The sequence below is a fragment of the Schistocerca americana genome, chromosome 7 (assembly GCF_021461395.2).
Source record: "Schistocerca americana isolate TAMUIC-IGC-003095 chromosome 7, iqSchAmer2.1, whole genome shotgun sequence".
Lineage (NCBI taxonomy): Eukaryota > Metazoa > Arthropoda > Insecta > Orthoptera > Acrididae > Schistocerca > Schistocerca americana.
In genome coordinates, this window is record NC_060125.1 from 427,187,140 (window position 1) to 427,204,560 (window position 17,421).

The 17,421-nt window shown below is 43.1% G+C and overlaps 1 protein-coding gene across 1 annotated transcript in view; it reads right to left on the minus strand.

The window, feature by feature from the left end:
- The window catches only part of LOC124622981 (arrestin domain-containing protein 17-like), a 192,552-nt gene that overhangs the window by 88,834 nt on the left and 86,297 nt on the right, over positions 1–17,421 (minus strand). The window contains exon 6 of the mRNA XM_047148770.1: positions 4,110–4,321. Within this exon, the coding sequence (XP_047004726.1) occupies positions 4,110–4,321 (212 nt within the window). The remainder of the gene's footprint in view (positions 1–4,109; positions 4,322–17,421) is intronic.

The window sequence follows — 17,421 nt, forward strand, 5'->3', positions numbered from 1 at the left end:
TTCGAATCCTGCCTTGGGCATGGATGTGTTTGATGTCCTTAGGTTAGTTAGGTTTAAGTAGTTTTAAGTTCTAGAGGACTGATGACCTCAGATTTTAAGTCCCATAGTGCTCAGAGCCATTTGAACCATTTTTTTTGAAGCGATTAACCTGTAAGTGTGGTGATGGCAGTAAGCAATGGTGAGAAAGGGATTTGACTATTAAAGGTGGCACCTTGCTGCTGTTTGTCATTGACAGCGTTTGTAAACCTTGTATCCATGCTGTAGTCACTTGGTGGTGAATTAATGAATTACGAGAAAGTTACTGCCTTTCTCTCACTACTAATTATGTTACTAGTAGACTGCATAAAGTTCTTTCATTCAGGAATTGCTGGCGCTTGTAGCCATTTATTACACATCCACAGTATATCTTGTAAGCTGGGTGTCATTGCGTCTTATGGAGGGGGACTAATCTTGTTTAAGTCTAGAACAGTAATCTGCTATAATGCATTGCTTGACTTATAGTGAAATAATTCAAGTTTCGTAACACCTGTTGCAGAGGATGACAGTTTAGCCCTGTGGGCGTCATTAGGTGGTGGGGAACTGATGCCTTCGATTACCCTCACGCTGTGAAAAGTATTCCAGCTAGTGATAGTGGAGCCAGTGAAATCGACATTGTCGAATTCATGTCGACAGCATGTTATCCCTGGGACAGACCCTTCATTGTGGCAGAAAACTGACAGCTCCAGCTGTTGAAATTTATACATAATAGCTGACTTAACAACTGCAAATAAGAGCTCATCTAATTAACTGAAAATAACTCCACTATATAAACACGAGCTTGATAAAGTTATTTTGTCTATTCGCACGAGAAAACTGGACAGGAAATGCTGTGGGAGTACAGTCTGTTTGTAAACTGAAAAGCGAGCAACATTCATGGTGAGGAAAGCCGCCTTTCCTGGGAGAATGCTGCAGCTGCTGTACAGGATAACTAAGAATCATTTTCCTCTCTAGCAATGTAGAGCAGTGAGCAGAGATTTACGTAGATTCTGTCCATATACATTTCCCGCCTTAGTATTATTAGCAGCTCATATCTTTACTCCATGTATCGTTAACACGTGCCTCCCCCTCTCCATCGGGCATATCTGCACACAGCATCGCAAATGATTTATAAGGCAGGCTACGGAGAGTCGGTAATAATTTGTGAAACATACTGTAGTTGCTTTTTGTGACTCAATGGAGTAGACAGAATGGGGGATCACCCTATTTAATGCAGTTTATTTTTATACTGGGAAACAATTACGTCAGAAGCCGCAGATTTCAAGAAAAACACGAAAACTGATCATTAAGTTGCACAGGTCAGACCAATATTCAAGAAAGATAGTAGGAGTAATCCACTAAATTACAGGCCCATATCGTTAACGTCAATATGCAGCAGGGTTCTGGAACATATATTGTGTTCAAACATTATGAATTACTTCGAAGAAAACTGTCTATTGACACACAGTCAACATGGGTTTAGCATCGTTCCTGTGAAACACAACTAGCTCTTTATTCACATGAAGTGTTGAGTGCTGTTGACAAGGAATTTCAATCGATTCCGTATTTCAGGATTTCCGAAAGGCTTTTGACACTGCACCACACAAGCGGCTTGTAGTAAAATTGCGTGATTATTGGAATATCGTCTCAATTATGTTACTGGATTTGCGATTTCCTGTCAGAGAGGTCACAGTTCGTAGTAATTGACGGAAAGTCACCGAGTAAAACAGAAGTGATTTCTGGCGTTCCCCAAAGTAGTGTTATAGATCCTTTGCTGTTCACCTACACCTACATTTATACTCCGCAAGCCACCCAACGGTGTATGGCGGAGGGCACTTTCCGTGCCACTGTCATTACCTTCCTTTCCTGTTCCAGTTGTGTATGGTTCGCGGGAAGAACGACTGCTGGAAAGCCTCCGTGCACGCTCAAATCTCTCTAATTTTACATTCGTGATCTCCTCGGGAGGTATAAGTAGGGGGAAGCAACATATTTGATACCTCACCCAGAAATGCACCCTCTCGAAACCTGGACAGCAAGCTACACCGTGATGCAGAGCACCTCTCTTGCAGAGTCTACCACTTGAGTTTGCTAAGCATCTCCGTAACGCTATCACGCTTACCAATTAATCCTGTGACGAAACGCGCCGTTCTTCTTTGGATGTTCTCTATCTCCTCTGTCAACCTGACATGGTACGGATCCCACACTGATGAGCAATACTCAAGTATAGGTCGAACGAGTGTTTTGTAAGCCACCTCCTTTGTTAATGGACTACATTTTCTAAGGACTCTCCCAATGAATCGCAACCTGGCACCCGCCTTACCAACATTTAATTTTATATGATCATTCCACTTCAAATCGTTCTGTACGCATACTCCCACATATTTTACAGAAGTAACTACTACCAGTGTTTGTTCCGCTATCATATAATCATACAATAAAGGATCCTTCTTTCTATGTATTCGCTGTTCCTTGTCTATATAATCGATTTGGTAGACAATCTGAGCAGCCGTCTTCGGTTGTTTGCAGATGACGCTCTCGTTTATCGACTAATAAAATCATCAGAAAATCAAAACAAATTGCAAAACGATTTAGGAAAGATATCTGAATGGTGCGAAAATTGGCAGTTGACCCTAAATGATGAAAAGTGTGAGGTCATCCACATGAGTGCTTAAAGGAATTCGTTAAACTTCGGTTACACGATAAATCAGTCTAATCTAAAAGCCGTAAATTCAACTAAATACCTAGGTATATCAATTATGAACAAGTTAAACTGGAAGGAACACATAGGAAATGTTGTGGGGAAGTCTAACCAAAGACTGCGTTTTATTGGCAGGACACTTAGAAAATGTAACAGATCTACTAAGGAGACTGCCTACACTACGCTTGTCCGTCCTCTTTTAGAATACTGCTGCGCGGTGTGGTATCCTTACCAGATAGGACGGAAGGAGTACATCGAAAAAGTTCAAAGAAGGGTAGCACGTTTTGTGTTATCGCGAAATGTGGGAGAGAGTGTCACAGAGATGATACAGGATTTGGGCTGGACATCATTAAAAGAAAGGCGTTTTTCGCTGCGACGGAATCCTCTCACGAAATTCCAATCACCAACTTTCTCCTCTGAATGTGAAAATATTTTGTTGAGACCGATCTACATAGGGAGAAGCCTGCCCGGTTGGCCGTGCGGTCTAACGCACGGCTTTCCGGCGGGAAGGAGCGCCTGGTCCCCGGCATGGATACGCCAGGCGGATTTGTGTCGAGGTCCGGTGAACCGGCCAGTCTCTGGATGGTTTTTAGGCGGTTTTCCATCTGCCTCGGCGAATGCGGGCTGGTTCCCCTTATTCCGCCTCAGCTACACTATGTCGGCGATTGCTGCGCAAACAAGTTCTCCACGTACCCGTACACCACAATTACTCTACCACGCAAACGTAGGGGTAACACTGGTCTGGTGTGAGACGTTCCCTGGGGGGTCCACCGGGGGCCGAACCGCACAATAACCCTGGGTTCGGTTTGGGGCGACGGAGGGGTGAAGTAGACTGCGGTAGGCGTCGTGGGGTTGCGGACCACTGCGGCTGCGGCGGGGACGGAGCCTCTCCGTCGTTACTAGGTCCCCGGTTAACATACAATACAATACATAGGGAGAAACAATCACCACTATAAAATAAGGGAAATCAGAGCTCGTTCGGAAAGATATAGGTGTTCGTTCTTTTTGCGCGCTATACGAGATTGGAATAATAGAGAATTGTGGAGGTGCCTCTGCCAGGCACTTAAAGTGATTTGCGGAGTAACCATGTAGTTGCAGATGTAGATGTAGATGTAGTTAAACGCTCCCCCCCCTCCCCCCAATACCCCCACGCTGAAATTCCACCCTATGCGGATTTTTAGTATGTTGTTCGTGACACTCCTCCGTACCAACGTACAAAAATTTGTGGCTACTCGATTTTCTCCCCTGTTCGACATTTTCTGGTCGTCATTGACTGACCTAAAAGCAGAAATTACTGCAGAGATATCCGAGGATATCTCCATTTGTACGGATTTCTAACTACAGACCCTCAGTGAGCGGGTGTATATCTTATCCATTAACTGGCTAGCGTACTCACCTCTGCCTTGGGCTCGGCGTTGAGGTCGGCGATGCAGCTGACGCTGAAGGGCGCGCGGTGCGTGAGTCCGGGCGCGCCGGCGCGCTCCAGCGTCGCCTCGCACAGGTAGCGCACGAAGCCGAAGCGGCCGTGGAAGGAGGCGGGCAGCTTGGTGGGCAGCGCCACGCGGAACGGGAACTGGTGCGAGCCCGCCCACAGCCGCTCGCGCCGACCTGCGGGCACACCCGCGCTGACGCGCTGACGCTAGCGCAGGTACAGCGCACTGCGGGCTAGTGTGGCACGCAGGCGTCAACTTGTAGCGTGGAGCGAACAATGGGAAACTAAACGGCTCGCTATTAAAATTGCAACAGCACGAATAATAGCAGATGGCGGAACTTTACTTATTGTGCGTACACAGTAGAGCAGGAGGATTGTATAATTCAATTTGTGGATGTTTTTGGTGTACAAGGTGTGAAATTTAGTATACGTAGTTGCCACTTTTGGCAGCAATAATACTGTACCGCGGTTGGTAATTGATTCGAGCCGAGCTTGTATGACAGATACGGGTTTGACAGTCCAGGCTGCTTCAAGTCTTTGCCACAGGTCATCAATTATTGTAGTGGCTGGCGAGTGGTTGAGTGCCAGTACCACGACAATCGAAGACCAAATTTTTCAGCTGGTATCCAATCTGAAGATTGTGCCGGTCAGAGCAAAAGTGGAACGGTTGTGTATCGAATTAAGTCAGGATGCGGTCTTGCGACATCTTGTTGAAAGATAACGTTACAGAAACGTCAAAGATAGGGCTAATTCATCACCCATAAACTGTCTGATATGTAATGGCTGCTGTCAAAATTACCAGGGATGCGATCCAGAGGTGATTGTTGTGACGGTCCGCTTATAGTGCGACCGTCCTGATTCTTCATTTATGGATTAACCACGCGAATTAACGTATCGATTTTTTATGAATATAAATGACTGCTGAGGGAACAATGGCTGGACAGTGTAAGGTGGAGAGGTCGGATATGCTAAGCAATGTCAATTACTATTACAGGAAAGCTATTTTAACGGATGAAACGACGTTACTTGTGCGCTCGGTGGAATGAGGAGCCGGCCACTACCAGCAGGCAGCTGAAGGAACAGCTCTAGCGAGGCGTGCGGCAAAGAACAGCCGGATACAGTTTGAACAGTGAAATACAGTATTCAGTGTAAAGATTTCATGTAAAGTCCTAATCTGCATGTTCGGTTGTAAAGATACATGCGCCGAGAATATTTTGAATTACACTTAAGTTACTGGATTGTTGCGCATGTCTGATTCTCAATGCTAGTGATTTTAATCGCTGTCAGTGCGATTTTTTTCATGTTAGCTTCAATTCTGTTTTCGCTCAATAAGTGACACACTATGAGGTTCGGGGTAATGTTTTTTAGTGCTTCCTTTTCGTAACTTTATCTTGTGCTTAAGAGACCAACAAGTCATTTGTACACAGCAGTTTTTTGGTCAGCGGTTTATTTCACTCGAGTCTGTTGTGCGAAACAAATTGGAAAGCCAAAGAGGCTGCTGTGCTTGATTATATTATTTTCTACTTATAGCGTCCCCAGTGCTATATTACGAAAAGACTTAAAAACAGTATTTATAAAGAAGAGACATTTAAAAATTGAATAATATATTTATATCATGTAGCCGTAAAATAATAATTTCTCTGGGTAGGTTTCGAGTGCAAGGAAATGTAACAAAATGATCTAAAGAGATGACAAGATGCGCTCTTTTGTTAATTTTTTAGTTGTCTTCACTTCCTCTCTTGTCTTGATTGTATATAGACGGACATCTTGCGTGTGCTGGCAAATGTAAGCATATTTGTATGAGTTAAGCATATAATATATTCATTTAATATTATTGCGCACTTTTAATTTGTAAGAGGCGATCCCGATTTCATGTCCGCCTTCCTTGAATTAACCTGCATTCAAGTAATTTACAGTTCAACAATCGCAGCGGCCGATGCAACCAACGACGCCATTACGTGGCGATATTAACTTATGAAAAATTAGCGGAAGCGAAATACTCGCCCGCTATTAACATAATATTAATTTTTCTCCACAGCCGCACCAAGTTGCAGAAATACGTAACTTTAAGATTCTTATTTTCAGTACCATAGCCGAGAGCCAGAGCCAGGACTCCGAGGTAAGAAAAATACTCTCGCGCGTGTGTGGCCCGCAACTGTAATTAATAACTAAAGATTTCTTGCTTTAAAGTGAACTGACTAGCCGAGAAAATTAATATGAAAAGTTTATTACATTGTTCAACTTATATGCTCATGTTTTAAAAGAGCCCGCATCTCGTGGTCGTGCGGTAGCGTTCTCGCTTCCCACGCCCGGGTCCCCGGGTTCGATTCCCGGCGGGGTCAGGGATTTTCTCTGCCTCGTGATGGCTGGGTGTTGTGTGCTGTCCTTAGGTTAGTTAGGTTTAAGTAGTTCTAAGTTCTAGGGGACTGATGACCATCGATGTTAAGTCCCATAGTGCTCAGAGCCATTTTTTTTAAAAGATTCAGCGAGTCTAACATTCATTAACGTAACAAATAATTTGAGATTAATATTGTTAAAAAGGAGAACTTCACGAAAGCATTTAACCGTGAATCAAAATTGAATGAAATATCATTTTTATTAAGGCCCACCACGTAAGTCGGCAACAATCAAAAAATAATAATAACAATAATAATATATTAAATTACTACGGGCGACGGACGCGAGATACTGTAGGGCTATTTTGGCGTAATTTCCACCTTCAGGTTGAACATAGATGACTCAACTGTTGATACTGCTGTGACGAAACGTCATTGTGGAATAAACTTTCATAATTCGACAGTTACAAAAATAACAGCTCCAACAAAATTTTGACATCAAAGAACAAACTTATACAACAGTGCGACAGAAAATGAGCTATCGATGTTATTTGGATGTCAAGACGACCTGATATAACCTAAAGATGGCAATCACACCGAAAGAAGCCTATAGTAATACATAGCAGTGTCTTTTGTCCTTATATGACATATACGACGCAGCGGGTCCAGATGAATAGAAATGGAAAGTGATTCTATGTCTGACAGGATCTCAGCCGGACGCCGCCGCCTAGGTATGCACCTGGGTCATGTATAGTCGTTTTCAGGCGCTGCGTGGGCGGCAGACAAAGGGCTCTAGAGGCTACTTGTGATCTTTATTCCATGCGGAATGTCCCGCACTGGCAGTTCAGACCTTGTCAGAGACGCAAGAGCGAAAAATACTGAGGGGCAGAGATAGGTCATTAACTTAAGCTTCAGTCGCGGAAGCCGAACGTACAGGCGCCAGCTAATGCTTGTTTTGGAGTCTGATGCGTCACCGAGAACTGCAAGTGGCAGGGCTTTCAGGGCCCGATAGCATCTTCGCAAGACTCGGGCGATCAGATGAGCAACGGAAAATAACCTGCTTAGTGTTTGTCTAAATTTGGGGGCGCCTTCTGTCTTAGGTGGGAGCGAATCCGATTGACTCTTCCCCCTTCGACACGCCGATGGGAACTTAAATTTTACTGCAAATTGTTCTGAAGTTGCGTCTTGCGTGTGCCCATCAATTAGACGAGCGCGAAGCTAGGAAATGCTGCACCTATGCTAGGTGGAGACTAGGAGTCTTGAGGGAAAACGGATTCCGGCTTAGGCTCTCTTAAAATGAGGACGTTTGAGTATTTGGCCCTTCTGGAGGCCCAACCTTTGATAGATAAGGACGTCAAGATTTTCGGCACCGCGGTACTGCAGAGTGAGACGGAGGAGGGAGATGTGGAGCGACTGGCCACTGCACCATGGACAACTCGCGCACCTCAGACGACCAAATCGTGCCCTACGTTCGAACAGCACCGGCACACGAACGGTAAGACGTGTCTCAAAATTGTAGTTGAAGTTAGGCATGGTTAGGTGGTGAGGCGCTATTTGCCAGCTTTCAATTCCTTCCTCTTGCAGTTGTTCACGAACCTCACCTCTCTTGGAATAGATCTAAACTCGCCATCAGATTGCACAACTACGTTTCTTAAAAGTATATGCAGACAGAGTTTCATTGCGGCGATACAGATGTAGCAAGTTAGCATTCGCCAGTTATAAGCAACTGAGAAATGGTCTCGCCAACCACATACTGTAATTGTTAATTGATACTGCGAGAAGAATTTGGCAGAGCACTGAAAGACCTAAGTCAGAACAAGGCCCAGGAAGTAGATGACATGCCGTCAGAACTACTGGTAGCCTTGAGAGAGCTATCTAAGAAAAAAGTTTTCCATTTGGCGTGCAAGATGTATGAGACAGGTGACGTATCCTCAGACTTTAAGAAGAATATAATAATTCCAGTCCAAAAGAAAGTATGTGCTGTCAGGTTTGAATATTACCGAACTATCAGTTTAGTAGGTTATGGTTGCAAAATACTAACTCGAATTCCTTACAGAAGAATGGAAAAACCGGTAGAAGCCAACCTTAGGGAACATCAGTTTGGATTCTGGAACGCGCGAGGCAATACTGATCCAACGACTTCTCTTGGAAGATAATGTTAAGGAAAGGGAAACAACGTACATAGGTTTTATAGACTTAGAGAAAGCTTTTGACAATGTTAATTGAAATACAGTCTTTGGAATTCTAAAGGTAGCAGGGGTAAAATACAGGAAGCAAAAGGTTACAAAACTTTACATAAACCAGACGTCAGTTATAAGAGTCGAGGGGCATAAAAGCGAAGCAGTGACTAAGATGGGAGTGAGACAGAGTTGTAGCGCATCCTCGATGTCATTCAGTCTACTCATCGAGCAAACAATAAAGGAAATGAAAGAAAAATTTGAAGTAGGAACTAAAGTTCAGGGAGAAGCCGATGACACTGTAATTCTGTCAGAGACGCAAAGGACTTGGAAGAGCAGTTGAACGGAATAGACGTCTTGAAAGGATGATATAAGATGAACATCAACAAAAGAAAACAAGGATACTGGAATTTAATTGAATTAAATCTGGTGATGCTAAGGTAATTAGATTAGGAAACGAGACACTTAAAAGTATTAGATTATTTTTGGTAACTGATGACGGCCGAAGTAGAGAGGATAAAAGCTGTAGACTGGCAATGGCAAAGGAAAGCGTTTCTTAAGAAGGGAAATTTGTTAACGTCGAATATAGATTTAATTGTTACGAAATATTTTCTGAATCTATTTGTATGGAGTGTAGCCACGTATTGCAATGAAACATGGACGATAATCAGTTTAGACAAGAAGAGAAGAGAAGCTTTTGAAATGTTATGCTGCAGAAATATGCTGAAGGTTAGATGTGTAGATCACATAGCTAATGAAGAAGTACCGAATAGAATTGAAGGCAAAAGAAATGTATGGCTCAACCTGACTAGAAGAAGGGATAGATTGATAGGACACATTCTGAGACATCAAGAGATCGCTGGAGGGAAGTGTGTCTGGTAAAAATCGTAGAGGGTGACCAAAAGATGAACACAGAAAGCAGATGCAGAAGGATGTAGGTTGCAATAGTTATTTGGAGATGGAGAGGGTTGTGCAGGATAGAGGAGCATGGAGAGCTGCATCAAACTAGTCTTCGAGCTGAAGACCACAACAACAACTGTATCAGTGTTTAAATATGATTTTCGATATCCATGTCAATACTGCGTTCGTAATTGTACTGGTTTTCTTTGCTCCCTTGTCAGCGAATCTTGAGTTAACAAATGTGTGAATTTAAGGGGACACGCCCCTGAACGGGCTGCATTTTTAGCATTATCTCCACCCTCATAGTGCAACTGATCTATAAGTGAGAGATAGCTCAAAATTCTTACACACAATTAGGGTCATTAGTCAAAGCATTTCCTAAAAAATCATTGAGATTTTTATTATATTTTGGTACTGACAACAATATTTATAATAGCATAAAAAACGGAACATTCACTGCGGTACCATTATCTTTGGAACCACTGACTGTACAGCTTGGAAAACGAGTCAGAGTACAGACAACATTCACATAAGTGTTTTATGTCTCCACTTTCCTTCCCTGATGCTGATCTGCGAAAAAGACAATTTATTTAACTACAACAAAAATATTTAAAAATTTAGCTCAAATATCACCGATATCATCATATTTTCAGGAAATAGTAGGAAAGGGAGGTAGAGGAGGTCATTCTAAATATCTGTAGCAGTTTTTGTGAGTTTAACTTCAGTCATGTAGGAGAAAAGTGTACCTGAATGATGAAAATTCAAGTTTTCAGTAAATCTCAAAAGAAGATTTACAGATTTATTAACTTACCACTATGCTCGTTTAGAACATTCCAGATCCATATTCCAGTTGTCCTCCTGTTTCCTTATCCCCTATACTTTTTCTCTACATCTTTTCTTTACCCTTGACTCCTTGCTCCTGCAGCTGTCTCTGCTTTGGTTACCCGCCGCTTATCAATAGCAGTTAGAGCTGAATCCATATTCCTATATTCCTTCCCGTCTGGATGTTCAATTTCTTCATAACATTAATCTTTGAAATTGCATCATCATTGAATGTTATTATTGCATCCATTACACTAATCTTCAGCACTGTCAGTCCAACAAATACAGTTTTGGGTATTATTTCCCATATACAGCTGTTGAAGCTTTCATTTGCATTCTGAGAGAGACCATGCATACATTTCCTATGTAGATTTTTATTTGCCAGATCCCTATATACAGGCCTAATTGCTTCCATTGCAGCAAGTGGTAAGGAATGCTTGTGGGTATATTGTATGCCTGTAGCATTGCGCCAGCCGGAGTGACAGTGCGGTTCTAAGCGCTACAGTCTGGAACCGAGCGACCGCTCCGGTCGCATGTTCGAATCCTGCCTCGGGCATGGATGTGTGTGATGTCCTTAGGTTAGTTAAGTTTAATTAGTTCTAAGTTCTAGGCGACTGATGACCTCAGAAGTTAAGTCGCATAGTGCTCAGAGCCATTTGAACCATTTTTTTTGTAGCATTGCTCAACCAGTACTTGCACCACAAATCTTCCCCTTTTGGACACAAACCATGCTGTGGGGTTCCATCTGTTGACACTCTGTGAAACCATGTTGCCCAAACAGCTCGTCTCATGTTCTCCAAATCTCCTACATTTCTCTTTATTTCTAGTTCATAATATTGAGTCAAAGAATCAATTTCACTTTTAGTAAGACGACATGGGCCATCTATGTGTTTTCTGTCTGAAAGTTTTTTTCCACTGAAGTCTTTACATAATTTTCTTAGTCGAGCTCTCATTGTTTTTGTACATGCCCAACACATTCAAGCTTTTCTATAAGTGTCCCCATATGGTTTGTCATTAACAACAGTAGTGTGTCCTTTACAGTCTCCATCCCCAAGGTAGCCTACAGACCTCACACCACGACTGACCTCTGATCTTCTAAAAATGTTTAGAACTCCTTTCGTTTCCATGTTTCCACAGCACTCTTCAAAAGTCTTGACAGCATTTTTAGGTTCACAATAACATTTCCGTCGTTATTGCTGCTCACAATAATTTTAGAACATGTTTTTTGCTCGCGTATCATGTCATTTCTGGAAACCCAGAATCTACTATGTAGGAATCAACATGGATTCCGGAAACAGCGATCGTGTGAGACCCAACTCGCCTTATTTGTTCATGAGACCCAGAAAATGTTAGATACAGGCTCCCAGGTAGATGCTATTTTTCTTGACTTCCGGAAGGCGTTCGATACAGTTCCGCACTGTCGCCTGATAAACAAAGTAAGAGCCTACGGAATATCAGACCAGCTGTGTGGCTGGATTGAAGAGTTTTTAGCAAACAGAACACAGCATGTTGTTATCAATGGAGAGACGTCTACAGACGTTAAAGTAACCTCTGACGTGCCACAGGGGAGTGTTATGGGACCATTGCTTTTCACAATATATACAAATGACTTAGTAGATAGTGTCGGAAGTTCCATGCGGCTTTTCGCGGATGATGCTGTAGTATACAGAGAAGTTGCAGCCTTAGAAAATTGTAGCGAAATGCAGGAAGATCTGCAGCGGATAGGCACTTGGTGCAGGGAGTGGCAACTGACCCTTAACATAGACAAATGTAATGTATTGCGAATACATAGAAAGAAGGATCCTTTATTGTATGATTATATGATAGCGGAACAAACACTGGTAGCAGTTACTTCTGTAAAATATCTGGGTGTATGCGTGCGGAACGATTTGAAGTGGAATGATCATATAAAATTAATTGTTGGTAAGGCGGGTACCAGGTTGAGATTCATTGGGAGAGTGCTTAGAAAATGTAGTCCATCAACAAAGGAGGTGGCTTACAAAACACTCGTTCGACCTATACTTGAGTATTGCTCATCAGTGTGGGATCCGTACCAGATCGGTCTGACGGAGGAGATAGAGAAGATCCAAAGAAGAGCGGCGCGTTTCGTCACAGGGTTATTTGGTAACCGTGATAGCGTTACGGAGATGTTTAATAAACTCAAGTGGCAGACTCTGCAAGAGAGGCGCTCTGCATCGCGGTGTAGCTTGCTGTCCAGGTTTCGAGAGGGTGCGTTTCTGGATGAGGTATCGAATATATTGCTTCCCCCTACTTATACCTCCAGAGGAGATCACGAATGTAAAATTAGAGAGATTAGAGCGCGCACGGAGGCTTTCAGACAGTCGTTCTTCCCGCGAACCATACGCGACTGGAACAGGAAAGGGAGGTAATGACAGTGGCACGTAAAGTGCCCTCCGCCACACACCGTTGGGTGGCTTGCGGAGTATCAATGTAGATGTAGATGTAGGGCCATCCAAGTTCTTTACACAAACATGGGTGCCAATAAATTTACTTGAACAACCCTGACAGTGCTTTGATAGACATTCATACTCTAGTATCTTACTAGTTTCAATAAATGTGGCTGTTACGACCCCATTCAGAGAAGTATGACCTCTCTTCTGCCAAGATCCACCAAATGCTGCTACAATGTCTGTATTCTCAGACAAGGCTACTGCTTCTTCTGCTGCTCTTTTCATTGAAAGTTCACTTACACTGCATAAAGCATTATGTATTAATTTATTGCATCTGTCAAAACTCAGTGGAGGTGGAGGCAAATCCATCACTGCACAAAAAGTCTGGGCAGCTCTCCATCCTTTTCTAATACAGCTCATTGCATAAGCAAGCAGAATATTTACACTGTAATTTCAACTGTCAGTTACTGGCGATGTCATAGTATCACTGTGCATCTTACACTAGCTACAGGCAATCACTAACCGACTTGAAAGACTCTTCGTTGCTAAAACGTTAATACTATCTTCACAATTGCAGTACTTACATTTCACAGCACTCTTCAAAAGTCTTGACAGCATTTTTAGGTTCACAATAACATTTCCGTCGTTATTGCTGCTCACAATACTAATAAGCTTGTTCTTATTACATTCAGAAAGCGAAAGTTTACGTCTAGAAGCACTGCCTGTGGACATAGTTTCATGGGGGGGGGGGGTCTTTTGATGCAACTGATGTGTATTATTCGGTTGTGTTTGGAACTGGTTGCCGCGAAACTTTCGTTTGGGGCAAAATTTCTTTACTCTCGGTATTTGTAGCTCGCGAAACACGCACACAGAAACAAAACAACACACAATAACTACAAAACCACACGCGTATGAAATTCCGAAATCATATATTCTCAGATCTTTGTTTACATTCGAACCATAACCTTCCAGACATACCTGTACTTTGGCTCCAGGAGTCAGTGCCCTAGAATACACCTGTGTTAACGATCCATGAAATGCTATTTTCTATAGACCAAGAATATATTTTTCAAATTTTTTGTCATTTTCACGAGCATGTCCCCTTAACAGGACCTTGAATGATTTTGTACTTGGAAAACCCTTTCAACAACTTAAGAAGAGATTGCATGTGCTTTTTCTGACACTACAACAGCTACTTGGACCCCTCTTTGGTATTATTTTAATATCAGATTCATTCACAGTTTATTAGCGATCCGATGCTCACGCCTCGGATAGGTAACTGTGTTCACGGCAGCTGCCCGTCATACTAGTTCCAGGGGGAGGGAGGGGGGGGGGCGAAAATTTTTTACATTTTCAAACTCTCGGTCGGCACCTTGCAAGAATTACGATAAAATATAATGATGATAAATTTAACTGTTGATGCTTCCTGATTGTAGTGGGATCTTGGTGATATTCTGGTGGGTAAATATGATGATTTTTGCTAATGACAGAAGTAGGTGCTGTTTCTCCTTGGAAATTCTGAGCAGTCCGAGACATTTAAAGTATTCAGGGCTTAGCAGTGATTACCCAATCGTGGCTAAAATGTGGATTTTAGCCAGACCTTTTTATTGCGTGGTATCGACCCTGAGACGATCATCTCAGCTAATCTCCCAGCTTCTATGGGCTAGTTGGTAGAACAGATGTCGGAAACCAAGTATAGTCAGTGGCCCCAGGTATATGACCGCAGCATCGTGTTACGTACTCAGTGAAATCCCATACCAACACATTAGGCGTTGGGACCGTCTGATGCGACCCGGTAACGTTCGTTCTTCTCGGAGTCTCCCGATGCAACTCGTAGAAGCAGGACTTGTCAGGAGAGAACATGTGATGCGAGTCCTACCTCTGATGTCGTTTACGTGCCTCTCTCTAACACAGCGTTAAGTGAAGCTGCACCAGCGGTCGCCATGCTGAATGTCGGTGGTGCTCCACACATCTTCGCACCATCCGCATGGATATTTGTTACTCTGCAAAAAAGTCACTATTTCCTGTTTAAGGATAAATGATGCGGGTGTACGATCATGCACGTCTGAGGAAACAGTATGTCCGTTCTCTTGGGCGCTATTCGCATGGCACCATTGACATCCTGTATGGCTTTAAGTCTGACCCTTCTGAACTCATCGTTCCACCTTCGCTTGACAGTCGTCAGTTCCCGACCAACCCGATCAGCGATGTCGCTGAACGAGAAACTGCAGACTCCATAGGCTACTTTTCTTCCGCCTTCATGGTGATGCAATTTTAATGGCCTCCAGTGTATTTTATGTGGTGTTCTTTGTGTACTGGACAGACAACGAGGGAAATGTAGGACTATCTCGATAAGACAGTTGTCTGTCATGTACACATAATCAGCACTCATCAGACAATAATTAGTGGGCGACCCACCCTCAGATTCCATCCCAATGGCTTATACCTAACCATTTCGGACCGACTTATCCTTATTAACAAACGCATGAAATTATCTCGGAGTAGCGCTCGAACGGAACTAACATGGAAAACTCTTCTACTAACCTCCTAACAGAAAGCACACAATTTGCTGAAGCTATTAAAACTACTAAAACGCTTGAAAATCAGGATGGCATCCCGTTCACTATCCTCCACGCTTACGAAACATTGATCCGATCTATCCTCTCCTATGCGCATCTGGTCTGGGTATCGTCGTCACCAAAATTTTGTCACTCCCTCCAAGTGCTTGAATGCCATGCTTTCCAATTTGCCTTCCACATTCGTTTACTTACTCAATATGGAGTCTGTACCATTTCATCTTATTCCCGCACCTCCCCGCTCACATTAATCACTACCCGCAGTCTCGATTTCAACAACTTCGTTGTTTCCCCTGCAATTTCCTATCTTGGTATTCCACAGCATCACCCATACTGACACATACCATCAACTGTACCTTTGCACACACTCCATAATCTCAGATAACGATACTTTGACCGAGTTTCTGTCCAAGAATATGAAGTACACTCTGATATTTATATACCACTGTAGCTCTAACTCCACTCTCCCTGTTCTATCAAACAGCAGACCTCCCCACTTCCCTTTCTATTGTTTATTACTCATTTTCTCATATCATGGCCCAGTCCACAACCCAGCCCCTTACATCATAGTAATGACTCACCTTACCTCTTTCTTTATACTCACACCCCATGACCGCATCTCCAGTCATTTCCCAGCGCAGGTTCTTCAACTTTCAACCACATTTCGTATTGTCAAATTGGAGCACATGACATATTTTGGTCTTCATGGCATTTTCAGTACTAACGACACCCAAACATATATGAGTCGTAACCGGTTAGCTGTCATAAGTCCACAAAATTCGATCAAGACAAGTATGAAGAACAAGTATCCGTCAGTTTTGAACGAATGTGCAGTGCTCTTTTTTCAGATTTTCACAGTTCTGTGCCATCTTCATTTCCTGCTTTTATTCTTGTTTGTTTTGTTTAATTTAAAAACGAAAAAAATCAACAACTTATGTTTCTAGTACCATCTTTTAATTATTTTAAAATACGTAAATGTTTCACCATTTTTAATTTAGTGTAATAAATGAAGCATTTTAAACCTTTGACCGAAGAACAGGATGCTTACACACGATGAACCAACATTTGAAAAATAAAAGAAAGTTCGGTCATGGCATAGCAGCGGCCGCATAAATAAGGAATATTCAAGAATAACGTAGCTGCAAGCACTGCACAACGCAAAAGGGTTTCTGTAATAAGAAACAGTGCTGAGTCCAAAAAAGACTCACAGAAAGCTACGTTTAGAAAGAAACAATGAAAGTTTGATGTTAATACTGTATGCTAGCTTGAAAGTGGAACCTGGAACGTTGCCCTTCACGGGCAGTGCTCCTACAGGCTGAGCTACCCATGCACGACTCACTGCAGCGTCACGTGTTTTGAATCGTCCTAAGACATCCACATACCGTGATGCGCACGTGAGTGACCACACAATACCGAAAACAAAGCAAAATTCGAGTAGAAATTAATAAGAAATAAATCAGGGGACGAATTCACTATACTTCGATGATCAACAACCGGCTAGTGTATTCATAACGTACAAGGGTTGGACAAAAATGAACCCGCCAGGATAGCCGAGAGCACTAACACGCTGCTTCCTGGACTCGGGTAGGCGCGCCGGCCCCAGATCGAATCCGCCCAGCGGATTAACGACGAAGGCCCGTGTGCCGGCCAGCCTGGATGTGGTTTTTAGGCGGTTTTCCACATCCCACTAGGTGAATACTGGGCTGGTCCCTACGTTCCGCCTCAGTTACACGACTCGCCGACATTTGAACACGTTCGCACTATTCCATGAATCACACTAGAACCAGACAGCTGGGGTACACTAAGTCTGTCCCGGTGGTGGGGGGGGGGGGGGGTTACGGGGTGGCGGCAGGAAGGACATCCAGCGACCGCTTCATCCTAACCTTGCCAAATCCGTTCCTAACAATGCCGACCCTGCGTCAGTGCGGGACATGACACCAGTGAAAGAAAGAAAGAAAGGGTTGGACAAAAATGCATGCTTGAACATAAATGCAGCTGGTAGCCTAGCGTGTAGGTTGCCCTGTTATATTTGATCAAAAGAGGCACCTGTACAA